Raw genomic sequence first — 14101 nt, 5'->3', positions numbered from 1 at the left:
CTTATTTTGGAATAGTGTGAATGATGGCACTGCTGCCTTGAAAACAAAGGTTCTTTTAAGGACAAAACAATTGTGCATTTACCAGTGAGGCCTTGATTTTTTGCTATTGAAGATACTGTTCACAATGTAACTGAAGATGTAGAGCTACTGTCAAATCAAGACTATTTTAGTTCCAAAGGCATTCTAAAGCCAATGACAGATTGCTAATGTTTTTCTTGCCTCCAGTGCAAACAGAAACACTAATTGTTAGCTTGTTTGTAAATGATACTTCAGTTTAGGTTGAATTCATATTTTTACTATTTGTAAAGATATAAGCCATAAAAATGCCCATTAATGCATACTGATTCTGGCAACAAAAGTCAAATCTTAAACTGTTCCTGTTCTAGAACTTTAAGTGCATTTGTTCTCAATAACTGACCTCCATAGAATTTGATTTAGATAATAACTAGTTAAAGATGTTCTTGATCACTTCATCAGACCAAAAAACAAATGTTGATCAGTCATTTTAATAGATTTTTTTTTTCAAATAAATTAAAATGTTACTTATTTACATGATGCCTACTGTACCTACCAAACTGACTTCATTTTAGAAAAGTGCAATTGTACATGTAATGTAATCATTATTAATGCCTGCTTTTTTATATAATACTCAAACTTCTTAGTCAATTAAAACTTTATTAGCGTAAATCTAAAGAAGTAAGGCTATAAAGAATTTTGAATTTTCGCTAATCCAAAATAAATCTGTTAGTACACATATTTTTGTATGTGTGTGTGTGTGTGTGTGTGTGTGTGTGTGTGATGACTTAACATTTTCTTTGTCAAACAACACGCAAAAGGCACGAGGGTAACCCTCACTGTCTGCTCTCACAGCAACCATGAAACAAATATTCAATTCTATTGATTAGTCGCTCTGTAACAAATGTCTCTACTGCTACATTTTAATATATAGTGTAATTTCCACCACCAGTTTCCTTTCAAACAAGTTAAACCTAAAGTGCTTGTGGGTCAGAGAATCTTAGGTTGGGGGAAAAAATCAGGTCAAGCATATCAGCAACGCACAAACAAAACATTCAGCATGTCACAAGTCTGAATCCTCTACTCCAAAATATATGACAGATTATTTGAAGCATTATTGGCATTGTTGGTTTTAAAGTGGCAACATTTATATTTTCACTAAAGCAACAGAACATCATGTAATTGGCAAAAAAAATACCATTTCCATTTGACTCTAACAGTGGTCTACTCGATTTATGAGCAGACTGTATTTAAACTGCTCGTTATTAGTCTGCTTTGCAAAAGAGATCTGGACCCCAACAGATCCCCACAACAGATCACTAGATTAATATACCTACAAAGTTTACTCCAAGCTAGAGAGCATCATGCTTTAGTACAGTAATTGCAATACTGAGAAAACACTAAACTGTTATTCTTTCTATAACCTTTTGCATTCTATAACCTTGATCACATGATCGAATTAGAGCTTAGTCAACCAAAATATGTCATATCAGTGGGTTAGTGGTTTGTCAAGATGTCATCTACTTTGCTTTATTCTTAAAAGCATGTATATATACATGTACAGTCTTCCCTACTATCACATTATTGAGATAAAACTGCAGGATTGCTTAGATGTTTGAATAGAGAATTATCCATCTTTTGTCACCTAAGCGACACAAATCTTGGATTATGTTTGATTTTGTAAATCAGCATTTGAAAGAATTGAGATTTGGCACAAATCTGCGTTGGATTAGCAATTTAGAGTACAGTTTTTTCTTTCTTCACTCTATCTGCTAGTATGTTATCTATGAGCCTCACTTTGACCGTAGCTCACAAGGCAGCTACTCTGAACTTTTTATGTTTTTATGTTTGTTCTCATAGGTTGTTTCTTCAAGGCCTTGTGACCTTATGTTTAGAGTATGTTCTGCTGGACAACTTTGTCTATATGTGGTACATGTGCTAAAATTGATGATTATGGATGCAGAACATGAATCAGATAATGAATTAACCAATTCACAGAGGGCTTTTTTGTGCTTTGAATTCAAATTACAGGCAGGATAAAATCTTGGTCTCTAAGTTATGTTAAAGAATATGAGAAAACTCAATTTGCAATGCAACTTTAGCCTACTTGAACATTACATTATTATTTCATAACAGCTAGCTAGTGAACATTCAGTTTTCTGCCAAAGCCTTGCAGATGCAATCAAAAATGTACAATAGATTCAGGACCAAAGCTTATAATAAAGTCCTTTGACAGCACTAGGATTTTGTTGCATTTTTGAGGATTAGAATACAAACTATAAATGGCAGCAGATGGAAGGTTGTGGGTGGAGCAACTCATCTAAACCAAAAAAATTAGAAATGAATGAGGAACGAACGAAAAGCGCTAAATAGAAAACCAATTCAAAATTCTATTTTGCAGGCTGGAAAAGATTCATCCTGCATGACCACTGTGCTGCTGCTGGCCAAGACCATTATATTCAGGTCCTGCTGTTTCTCATGGGTCTGCTGATACCAGTCCCGGGTTACCTCTGTGTCATGTGTTGGGATTAAAGTGACCTAAATGAGAAGAAGATGGTCAGATGAAATGCAGTGTTCTACTTGCAAATAAGACCTTAGGACAGGGGTTTCAATTATTACATTAAACATGGATTGAATTAATATATTGAGTGCAATATATATAATTTTTTTTAATATTACCTAGTACCCCCCTTGTGTCCCTAGACCCCTGTTTGAAAACCCCTGTTCTAGGGGATTACAACAACAAACATACAGACTCATCCATATATTTCATTTTACTGTAAAGTCAAATCATACCTGGAGATTATTGCCCCATTGTGCTTTCCCTTCTAGAAGTGCATCTAGAACTGCACGGCTGGGTTCACCACTGCCTGGGTCATTTCCACTGATGACATAGTATGCTGCTCGCACTCGCTTGAAGAACTCTTGGTCGACATTTTTAGCACTGCAGTGGTTGGGAATGTAAGCTAGATCGACATAGATGGGTGGTCCAGGTGGAGTCCCAGCGCTGGATTTCAAGTTGGAGCCTAAAAGTATATACCATTGGTTATTTGCATGTGTGGTTTAATGAAGAACCATTGCTGTGCAGTTGAGATATTTGTCTGGCTTACACTGATAATTCTTCCATGTAATGATTGATTGCCAGTAAACAGACAACATTTAAAAATCTGTACTAGTTTGTCTAAATAAATTAAAAACAAAGCACTAAAAACAAAAATCTGTTATTTTAAATGCTAAAAGTGAATTTAGGTATCACAACATTATAATGTACAGTATGAAAAAGGATGTTTATTTTACTTTTAACAGCAAAAATTACTTTTAACAGTATTCAATTGTGTGTTTGAAGAATTAATTGAAGTGAGTGTTACATTACAGTGAAGATAATTTAAAAGTAAGTAAAGGTAAATTAGCATGCGCAATTAAATATCCAATATTGGCTAATAAATTATTAAAATCTGTAATATCACTCAGAAACCAATATGGTACTAATGTGTCATGCATCCTTGATGTTTGCACCTGCATTACTCTTGACGCCATTGACCAATCCTCTTCCTGGGTTGTAGATGTCTCCCCTGGATCCCTGTGTCTCAGACATTTTGGACAAATGAAAAGTCTTCTCTGAATCTTTTCTTTTAAGATCATGAGGTGAGGAGTCTTTGGATGTCTGCTTCACAGGGGTAGTAGATCTCCTGCTTTTTGCATCTCCCTTACGTGCCGGCGATGCAGACTTCCCTAGTGTCTTCCTCAAGCCTCTATTTGTTTTAAGGTCCTTCTTCATTGGTCGTTCTGTGTGGGTCTGGCCATTAAGAAGGGCCTCTGGGTCCACCATGCACACATCAGGTTGTGGTGGGTGAGGAAGGGGGTCTTTCATTGGGTTGGGAGGGGGATCGTGACTCCTCGGGGAGGAGGAATGATGACTTCCTCCGTTGCCGCCAGCTGCAGACATTTTGTCCACCGGTAGATGCTCTGCATCTTCATCAGAATCAAGGTTCCCTTCTGCTGTAATTGAAGGACATTCCTCAGTCCCCGGAGGAACATCTGAGTCAGACTGAGATGGGAGTGACTCGCTCAAAGATGTAGGAGGAGTTTCCTCCCCTGCTAGCATAATGCCGTGCCCAGTCGCTGTACCACTCGGAATGCTGTGCGATCCCTCCTTACCAACTTCATGGTGACTGTGGGGATGATGATGCTGCTGCTTGTGAGATCTCCTTTTGACAGAATGCTGCTCACGCTCATCCCCATCATCATCCTTTGAATGATCGCTTCTGGAATCTTCCTCTCCGTCCTCATATAGTTCCTGTGGGCTTGGATTTATAAAGGATGGAGAGATATCTCCTTTGCGGTGTTTGAAGAGCGAAGGTGATTGTGAGGAGATGGCCTCCATACCGAGATCAGAGGGTCGAGTTAATCCCTCATCTGACGTCTTGGAGACCTCAGGGTAACAAGCCTGTGCTCCTGATAGTGGACTGGGTGGACGTTCTATTGAATCATACTTCTCTTCCTCCTTTTCACCCCCCTTTTCTTGCTTTATACCCTCATAAACATCTTCCCCATAGCCAGGTGGAGCCTCCAGACATACAAAATCCTCATGCTGCATAGTGGATGCAAGGGTACTATGCTGGCTAGACTCAACTGTATCTGTTTTTTTGCTGTCTTCTTCCATCATCTTTTCTTCTGTTTGCTCTTTCTTCTCTACCATTTTTTCTTTAGATTCCTTTTCTACAATTGTTTCAATTTGTTCCACGTCTTTCTTTGTTTCTGACTGCTCGGTTTTCCTTTCACTGTCGCTCTGCTGCTCTGACTTCTTGCCATTATCTAGGCTCTCTCCCATCTTTTCTGACCTCACTTCGACCATCTTTTCAGGTTGTATCTGTTCTTCCTCACTTGTTTTAAGTTTTACTCCCTCTTTCTTATCTGTCTCATGCTTCTCTTCATATTCCATCTTGCTCACTTTTGCTTCTTTCATTTCAACCCTCTCCTGTACTTTTTCAGGCAAGTCTTTAATTTCCTTAGACGTCTCTGCCTCTTCTTGCTTCATACTTTGTTCACTTTGTGTGTTAGTACTAAGAGTCCCGCATGTTGTGACTGGCACCTTCTGAGAACTTGTCATTTCTGTTGGTCCATCTATGGTTTGCAGATGAGATGGATCTGATATTGTTGTTGAGGGTTTTACATCAGCATGTTGCTCTGGTAAAGATGCTGTGCTTAATTTTTCAGTAGCTGAAGATTTTTCACATTCAATTCTGCATGGTAAGGTTCCCTCCTCAAAAATGCTTTTGTTGTCCTCAGGCTCATCATCAGAGGATTTTTCCTGTGACTGTTTGTCTGCAGAGTCAGCCTTCTCCAAAGGTGCAATGTCAAACTTGAGGGATGTCACAGATGCCACCACAATTGGATGAGTTGCATGCTCAGAAGTTGCTGATTCTGGTGATTTTGAGGAATGTGGCTCTGCTACATGTTCAGGATGAGAGACATGATCCCTGTCAGATTTAATGCTTGACATATCCTCCTCTGACTTTTCCTCTGCTGATGATGTTTGATCTTGAAGTAACGATTTGGATTCTTCCAAGGGACTGAGAGGAGAAAACCTGGCAAGACTAGATATTGATTCAGCTATTGTTGTAGCAGGTGTCATTCGTTCTGAGACTTCCATGTATTCGTCTTTTTTTAAACATGGTAAATCTGTAATGGGTGACTCTTCCTCTTTTAACGATGAGTACTCATATGATATACTGTCTCCATCTGATCTTAGTTGGACACTAGGAATATTAATCAGTGTTTCTATGCTTTCTCCAAGGTGTTGACCCGTTGAATATGAGGCGGACGTTGAAGAAGAGTAACTAAAGGATGAAGATGATGAGTAAGTTGCATCAGACATTGCTGCTTGAGCAACAGCTAGGGATTCAGTCCCTTCAGACTTTTTATCAGATGTTTTCTGTGTTTCATGTTTGTCATCGCTGGGTTTGGATGTGTCATATTGGACTGAACTAGCATCTTGTTTCTTGGACTGTTCATCTTCCTTGCTGATTACATCCTTGTGCTCTCCAGGTACTGTTAAAGGCTCTGTTGTGGGGGACTTTTTTGCGGATGAATCACCAGTTGTTTCTGTCTGTAGATCTTCTGCAGTTGCTCCAGATGCTAAGGGACCAGTAGTATCTTCTTGTTTTGTTTCGAGTGGTGTAGATGCAGTTATGGTATCAAATGCTACCTTGGACTCTTTCTCAGACATCTCTCTGGCACCCTTTTCAATATCCAAGTCACTTGCATCTTCCTCTTCCTCATCCTCATAGTCCTCCTCTTCTTCTGCAAATATTTTTTGGCTTCTGACCAAGCATTCCTCAGTCTCTGCACTCACAATCATTGACTTGCTGCAAAGAGAATCAGTTTTGCCAGGGCACTCAAGTGCAAGAACATTGTCATCGACTTTCATGGACTGCCCAGAAGAACCAGGAGTGGCAGCACTGGGATCATCAGGTGATAACCTGGCAGCAAGCATGTCCTTTTCAGGTGGTGAGTATCGACCAGAAGAAAACAGGTCACTTTGGCTCTCAGCTGAATCCAGTTTGTTTTTATCTTTGTTACTATCACTTGAGATTGGACTCTCCATTTTGTTCTCATCGGAAGCAGATGTTGATGGAGTTGTTAGACTCTGAAGATTTTTATCCTGTGATGATGTAAGGATCCCTTGTGGAGGGGAAGCTTCAGTCACATGGGTTTTAGTCATGTCCAGGTCCTCTGAATGAGGCATTGCCAATGTTTCTTCTGTTTTATGGTCTTTCTCTTGTGTATCAGGTTTTGAAAGGCTGGAAGCAGATGTACATGGCTCTTTATCTGACAATTTAACATGACTTCCATCATCTTTGCCTTGAAGAGGAGAATGTGTGTCCTCTTTCTCCTTCTCCTTCTCTTCTCTCTCCAATTTCTCTGATTTGTCTTGCAAATCACTAGAGGCAAACAAGCTTGAACCTGTTGCCGAAGTGGCTTTTCTGTCATATGTAGAACTATAGTCAACAAAAAGATCTGGTCTCTCTTCTCTAACCAGTTCTTCCTCTTGGTATCGTTCCTTATTGTCTTGCTCTGAGTAGGCACTGTGGCTGCTGGGAATACTTGGTGAAGTCTGGTAATCAACCTTGCTGAAAGACACTAGCTCATCATCACTTTGTTCCTCTACTGAACAAGCAGCTCCAAGCAAACTGTCTTGACTTGTTTTTCTATTGTCATCTAAATCTCTATCCAGACTAGGATACTGGTCCTCTTCCTCTCTTTCTCTTTCAGTGTCTTTTGAAATGGGCTTTTCATAAGGCTCATATTTAGAGGCTTCATATATTTCTTTTTCCACTTCATAAGTCATCTTGTCACCAGATTTCATTCTCTCTCTATCAGTCTTTTCAGGACATTTCTCATCTGCACTGCCAGTCTTTTGAAAATCAGAATGTAACTCTAGCCCTGGAGAGGCAACCTCTCGTTCTCCCTCTCTTTCCCTCTCAGCCTCCTTCTCAGGTTTTGCTGCTTCCTTTGAAGGGAGCAATGTTTCATGTTGGTCATCCTTACTTGCCTGACTGTCAGAGCTGGGCAGTGTGATACTCGTTGGTTTACTCTCAATTAGAGTCTCTGAGACAGCTTTAGTACTTGTATCTGTAGTAGAGGTTGTAAGTGATGTGGTATCCACCTTACACTCCTTCTCTGGTTCAGGTGATATTCCACTGGAATCTCTAGTCAACTCTTTTTCTTCTAAATGGGCCACAATTTCCTCTTTTTTCATACTTGTCTCTGGTGGTTGTGCAGAACTGCTTGCCATTGATTCTTCAGACTTCCAAGTTTCCACTGATAATGGTCTTGAACCAGCCCCTCCCATACAAACAGCATCTCCTTCATCCTCCTCAGTGCTTTCATCTTCATCTGAAAATTTGGTTGGAAATGTAGTTTCAAAGATCGACTTGGTGTCTTTTGTTTTGTCCACAGTTGAGGAGGCTTCTTCAATAAATTTTTCTTTATAATCTAAATTTAATTTGAAACCAATGTCTGACAATGGGCAAGTATCTGTTTCATGTAATATGTCTTGTTTGATATCTCCTTTAGGTTCATCTTTCAATACCACATTTTCTTTACAGCTCAGATCTGAGGTCTCAAACATTTGTTCTGAAGATTCTACCAAAGATTTGCCTCCCAAGTCCATTTTGGTGTCAACTGACACCAATTTTGATGCATCTTCTATCATTGATTTCTCCTCAGGCTCTTTGATTACTTTTGAATCAGTTGTTTTTTCTTCTGCGATGGGATCTCTTTTCTTCAGTGTTTCTACAGTATCGTGTTCTGATTTCGAATCCACAGTTTTTGATTCTGTTGGAATCTGTTCTGACCTTTCTTCCACAGATACTGCTTTAGGTTCTTGTTTTGTGTCAGATGGCACATCTGTTGCCATACTTGGCTGAGGTACTTTCGTTACAATCTCTTCAGTGTGTTTTTCTTCATACTGTTGGTCGCTTTTAGCACCGGCACTCTCAAATACTGATTGATCTGTAGATATCTGAAGTTGAGTATCCTCCACACACTTCTCTTTAGATTCATATGGTTTTGCGGAAATGTCTTCAAACTCAACTGGTTGTTCAGATTTGACAAATGTGCCTTTGTTTATTTCATCCTCTTTAGCTTGCATATCTTTTTTTTCTGGTGTTAGTGTCTGGGGTTCGCTCTTCACTTCAGAATCAAACACAGATTTAGAGATAGTAAGCTTATCTGTTTTTTCATAAGTTTGACATTCTATAGACTCTTCATCTAGTTTGATAGTTAGCTTCGCTAACTCTTTGTTTTTCTGGTCCTGATCATCTTTAGAAGACAAATCTGATTTCTCAGATTCAGACAGCAAAGCTTGAACTTGGCTCAATTCTGGTGGTTCATCTTTAGGTTCCTGCTCGAATATTGGTGAGGAATCCATTTTGTCTGAAATGGATATTTGTGTTTTGGATATAGTCTCCTCTACAGTTTCCATATCTTGGCTAGTTTCATCTGTGTATTGTGAAATTAAGGAATGTGTTATTTGAGGCTCTTCTTTGTATGATACATCTGCTTTTTCTAAATGTTGTTTTGTTTGAGTTTCTTCCAATAGCTTCTCCTTCAAGTCTTCATCTTGTTTACTAGTAATTTCAGTCTCACCTGGAGTTGCTTCTAATATATGAGATTTCATCTCTTGCGCTGACATCCCTTTAGATTCTTGATCATCTTTAGCAGACATATCCTTCTCCATAATGGACACTTCTACGTGCATCTCTGTAGACTGAACATCTGGTTTTGAGAGGGAAATTTGCTCTTGCATCACAGATTTTACTTTCTCTACATTTATATCTCTAGAGTCTTCATGTTCTTTGGCAGCTGGAATCATTTTCTCATATGTCAGTCCAGCCTCACTTTTACTTTCTAACTTTTCTTCATCTTTCAAGATTACATCTGTTTTTTTACTTAACTGTTGTACTTGAGATTTGAGGCCATCTGTGTCTTCCTTAAATGGGCTTATACAGACGGATGAATCAGTTTCCTCCAAAGCCACCTGTTCATGTGTAATATCAGTTGATTCAGATTTCTGCTCAGAGATCTTTTCCGGTTTAGTTGTCACATCTGTCTCTACAGTGTCTTGTGTCTCCATATATTTTTTGGCTAATTCATGAGATGTTGATGTTTCTGCTTTGATGTCTGGGCTTTCAATGGACTGACAAGATATATCAGTCAGATCTTTCTCTTTGGATTCCTTGTCTAATTTAGACAATATCTTGGCTTTCTCTGTCTGAATTTCTTCTTCTTGTTTCTCCTGTTTTTCTATCTCGGAACGTTCCAGAACTGCTGGAAAACTCTTATCTTGCAACTCTTCTTCATTTGCAATTTTCTTATCAAAATCCTCTTTAGATGGCAATGCTGCTTTTTCTGGTTCTGATATTATATCACCTTTATCTGTAACCTCTGCATACTTTAATAATTGGTCTTTCTCCTTATGCTTCCCTTCAGCATTATCTCTTTCACCCTCCTTTTCTTTCTCTTTCTTCTCTTCATCTGTGGACAATTTTAAATCACAAGTTTCTTTAACATCATGATCATCAGATAACTTGCTATCTTTATCCTCAAGAATTACAGCCTTGCTGCTCTCTTCAACTTTGCCCTTCTTCTCAACACCTGGATCAGGCATTACCTTTGTATCTCTTATTTCTTTTAATGGTAGAACTGGTAGACTTTCTTTTTTAGCTGACAGGTCATCAACAAGTGGAGATGGTACAGAGGTTGCTTCCTGAATTCTCTTCTTTTCTTCTTCCTCTGCTTGAGGTATTTCTTTCTCATCTAAAATACCAAGTTTTTGTTTTGCACTCTCCTTTTCAGATTTAATTTCAGTGGGGCTAAGTGGCACTCCTGGTTCTTGATGAGTCTCTTTAAGGAGAATTTTATCCTTCCCTTCCACAGGTGACATTCTGAGGGGAGAGTGAGATGCACTAGGTGGTCCAGAATGTGTAGGAGAAGCCATTTTTACAGTGCTGTCATCAGGGCTTATGCATCGGTCTTCCACATCTGGAAAAACACTAGCTTCAGTAACAGGAAGCTTAGAAACACTGTACGATGGGGAGGAGAGTATTGTTTGTGCTTCAAAAGATGAGTCTTCCCTAGAAGGTGATACTGATACCTTCTCCATCTCAGGTGGTGAGGATCTTTCAAAGGATGAAGTATCAGGAACTAAAGGCACGGGACTTTTGGGTTTGTCCATTTCTTTCTCCTTGTGTTCAAGTTTATCAAGTGAGGCATATGCTTCTTGTAACTTTCCAAGTGGAATGTCAACATTTGGTGTTTTATCCTCATATTCATCCTCCTCTTCATCACCGTATTGGGCGGCCATCTCAATTCCCTCAGTTTTGCCTTCTAAGGGAAGTGGTGGTAATTCCTCAGATGGAGATGATTTGAAACACTTGTCTTCCTCCAAGGAGGATGTTGGTGAGACGGTTCCAGCTGAATGTAGGTAGTCTTTTCCTTGGGTGGCCTCAGTCTGGGTAACCGGTTGAACTGTGTCCAAGACTAGGGAACTTTTTCCAGTGTCTTCGGTCTGAGGTGCTGTGACGGATGCCACTGACTGATCTTCAGCAATGGAAGTGGGTAAAGAAGACAGTTTGTCATACTCCGTTATAGACGTTGCTGAAGAAACATGTTCCTCTTCAGCTAATGGCGCTGCAAGTATACTGGTGTAGATGGAAATAGGTGGCTCCTGTTGCCCAATCAATACTTTGCCTGTTCCATTGCCCATTACAGCGGCTTGCATTTCTCTCATTCCATGGATGGCATCAAAGGAGCCTGGTTGGTCTGGGACCGAGACATCATAGCTACCAACCTCATATTGAAGGTGTGGTATCCTGTCCTCTGCTTCTTCATGGATCTCCTCATCTGAGATGGTCTGTTCAGTCTCAGAGTAACCTGGGATGGTTTCATCCTGAATATATGACAAGTTTTCTGCTGCTGCAGCTCCTTGGGCTGTAGAGGTAATGCCAGCTGTAACACCTCCAACATTTGACAAGTATGCATTCTCTTCTTCCTTGACTTTCTCAGCAGAGATATCTTTTATTTCTTCATCTGCAATGGCATCCAAATCCTCTGCCTCCTCTAGCTCAGCTTTTTCAATCACATCCTCTTCTTCAAACTGCTCCTCTTCAGCTTCAGTCTTTCTTTCCTCCACTTGTTTTTGCTTCTCCATTTCCTCAACTTCATGTTTTCTGTCCACTTCCTCTAAGTCTTTGGTTTCCTTTATTGCCCCTTCGTCTTCTTCATCTCCTATTCCCATGTCTTCCTCCTCCTCTTCCTCCTCTGTCTTCTTTCTAACAGGCTGTGTCTCAACCTCCTCCTCATCTTCATCTTCAATTGCAGCACCCTCATCCTCAAATTTCTCTAGTTCTGATGTTTGGGGCTCATCCTGTTGTTCTTTCACTTCTGCTGATGGCACTTCTTGGATTTCTGCTGATGGCGCTGCTTCTTTCTCTGTAGCTTTTTGTTCCATGATATCGGTTTCTGAAACATGATCTTGTTCTTGCTCCTCTGCTACATCATCATCTCTTTCAGCTGGCAATCCAGAGACAGTAAGGGCACTTTTAGGGGCTTCAGAATGATCTGTCGTTTCAGTGGGTCTCATTTCATCAAAGTCTTTTGTTAAATCTTCTGGAATAGATGGAGCAGATATTAATTTTCCTGTCCCATTCTCTGGTTCCTCAGGTTCAATCTTCTCAGCCACTGGTTCTGCCACAATCTCTGCACTCTCTAACTTGGCAGTTGTAGGTTTGCTCTTTATTGTTTTGGGTTTCCCTTGGGTTTTGGCCTTGTGGAGGGTCTTCCTCACCTCTGGTGTAAAAGGTTTCAGGTCAGGTTTAGTTATTTTTCTCAGTTCAGGTTTTAAAGTGTCCTTGGTTTTAACCTTTTTCTCATCTTTTTTCACAGCATCATCTTTTTTAATTTCACGTTTTTCTTTCTTAACTTCCCTCTTTTCTTTGTCTTTCTTTTCATCCATTTTGGACACCCTTTCCTTGGGGTGTTTGTGATTTCTCCTTCAATAATTTTTTCTTTTCTGTCACTTCTGTTTTTGGTTTCAATGGCTTGGTGTGCTTCTTTGCTTCTTTTTTCTCATTTTGTTCTCGTTGACAGAGTCACTCTTCATTTCGACAACGGATACATCCTCATGCTCGTCGGTTTCTTTCTTTAAAGGCTTAGCTGGTGCTTGAGTCTTGGGAGATGATTTGAGGCTTTCTTTGCTGTCAGTTCTTTGCTTTAGCTTTGTTTGTTTTACAGCTGAAGGTGAAATGCCAGAATTAATGTCTTTTTGGGTGGCTACCGGATACCGCAAGAAATCAAGGTGCTTCAACTTTTCAAGCCCTTCAAGGATTTTGTTCTGCGGTGCATTTCCAGGGAACAAAACTCTGATGATTTTTTCTGTATGGTTGGCAGGGAGCCATACAACGAGTGCAGTAATAGATGTCAAATATGGGACAGATATTTCTCCCTCTTTTCCATTTGCAAGCACTATCCCTGTCTTGGCCTTGCTGTTACCTGCCCACTTCTGCATGAGGAACTGCATTTCCTTACTGTCCTTCACAGGGTTCAGGACAAACATGTCTAACCTGCCCACACCCATCTTATGAAAAAGAGTGATGGGCTCGATGGTATTACTAACCACTCGAAAAAGAGGCTCAGGCTTAATTCCTAGCTTGCTGAGGTATTGCAATGTAAGAGAGGCTTCCTCAATGCTTCGCTTTACTTTCAAATTCGATTCTGATGCACGAAGCTTCTCAGGTACATTGAAGAACACAACTCCGAGCTCGGGCGATATCAGGTTCTTCATCCAATCACTGTAGGTGGTTGAGCCTTGAGAGTGTTCTTCCTCCTGTTCTGCAACCTTCCTTTGAAAGAGTCCATTGATTCCAGGAAGATTATCAGCACCAATATGGGTAAGAAGGATAGAATCAATACGATCTAAATGTCTGACAAGCTTCCAGAAGCATGACCTTCTTTCAGAGCCACCATCAATCAGAATGTTAAAACCATTGACAGCAAAAAGCGCAGAATCTCCTCGTCCACCAGGAAAGATGTAGCAGCAAGGCTTTGACAGCTTTAGGAATCCTCCAGAGGTTGGAGGCTCAAGAAGGTCAAATGGGGATGGTACATCCACAGTCTCAGATATGTATTCGGTAAACTCAGTGACCCCCTCCATCTTAGGGAGTACGGGCTCTGGATTCAGCCTATAATTCAGCAACTCCCTAATGCGTTGCTGTTGCCCCAGAGAGCTCCAGCCTGCCTCACCACGGCAAGACACAGTCAGTGATGCCCACTGTCCAGAGCTGGCTTTAACCAGCAAATTACTGACCTACATGATGAAAACAAGTCCAAAATTAGTCAAGATATACATACACACAAAAAACATCACATTTGTATATATATATATATATATACAAACACACAATAATATATATAAACATATATATTTGTATATATATATATATATATATATATACAAACCCGATTCCAAAAAAGTTGGGACACTGTTCAAATTGTGAGTAAAAAAAGGAATGGAATAATTTAC

General features: G+C 40.0%; 1 protein-coding gene across 1 annotated transcript in view; it reads right to left on the bottom strand.

The window, feature by feature from the left end:
• Positions 1 to 641: 641 nt before the first annotated feature.
• Positions 642 to 14101, bottom strand: part of LOC122135652 (microtubule-associated protein 1A-like) — a 31522-nt gene continuing 18062 nt past the window's right edge. The window contains 5 exon segments of the mRNA XM_042715861.1: positions 642 to 2553; positions 2812 to 3041; positions 3532 to 12563; positions 12565 to 12652; positions 12655 to 13885. Coding sequence (XP_042571795.1) covers positions 2398 to 2553; positions 2812 to 3041; positions 3532 to 12563; positions 12565 to 12652; positions 12655 to 13732 — 10584 coding nt within the window. The 5' untranslated portion in view covers positions 13733 to 13885 and the 3' untranslated portion in view covers positions 642 to 2397.

This window comes from Cyprinus carpio, chromosome A25 (genome assembly GCF_018340385.1).
Source record: "Cyprinus carpio isolate SPL01 chromosome A25, ASM1834038v1, whole genome shotgun sequence".
Classification (NCBI taxonomy): Eukaryota; Metazoa; Chordata; class Actinopteri; order Cypriniformes; family Cyprinidae; genus Cyprinus; species Cyprinus carpio.
Note: the sequence above shows the minus strand (reverse complement) of the source record. Positions and strands in the feature narration are given on the sequence as shown.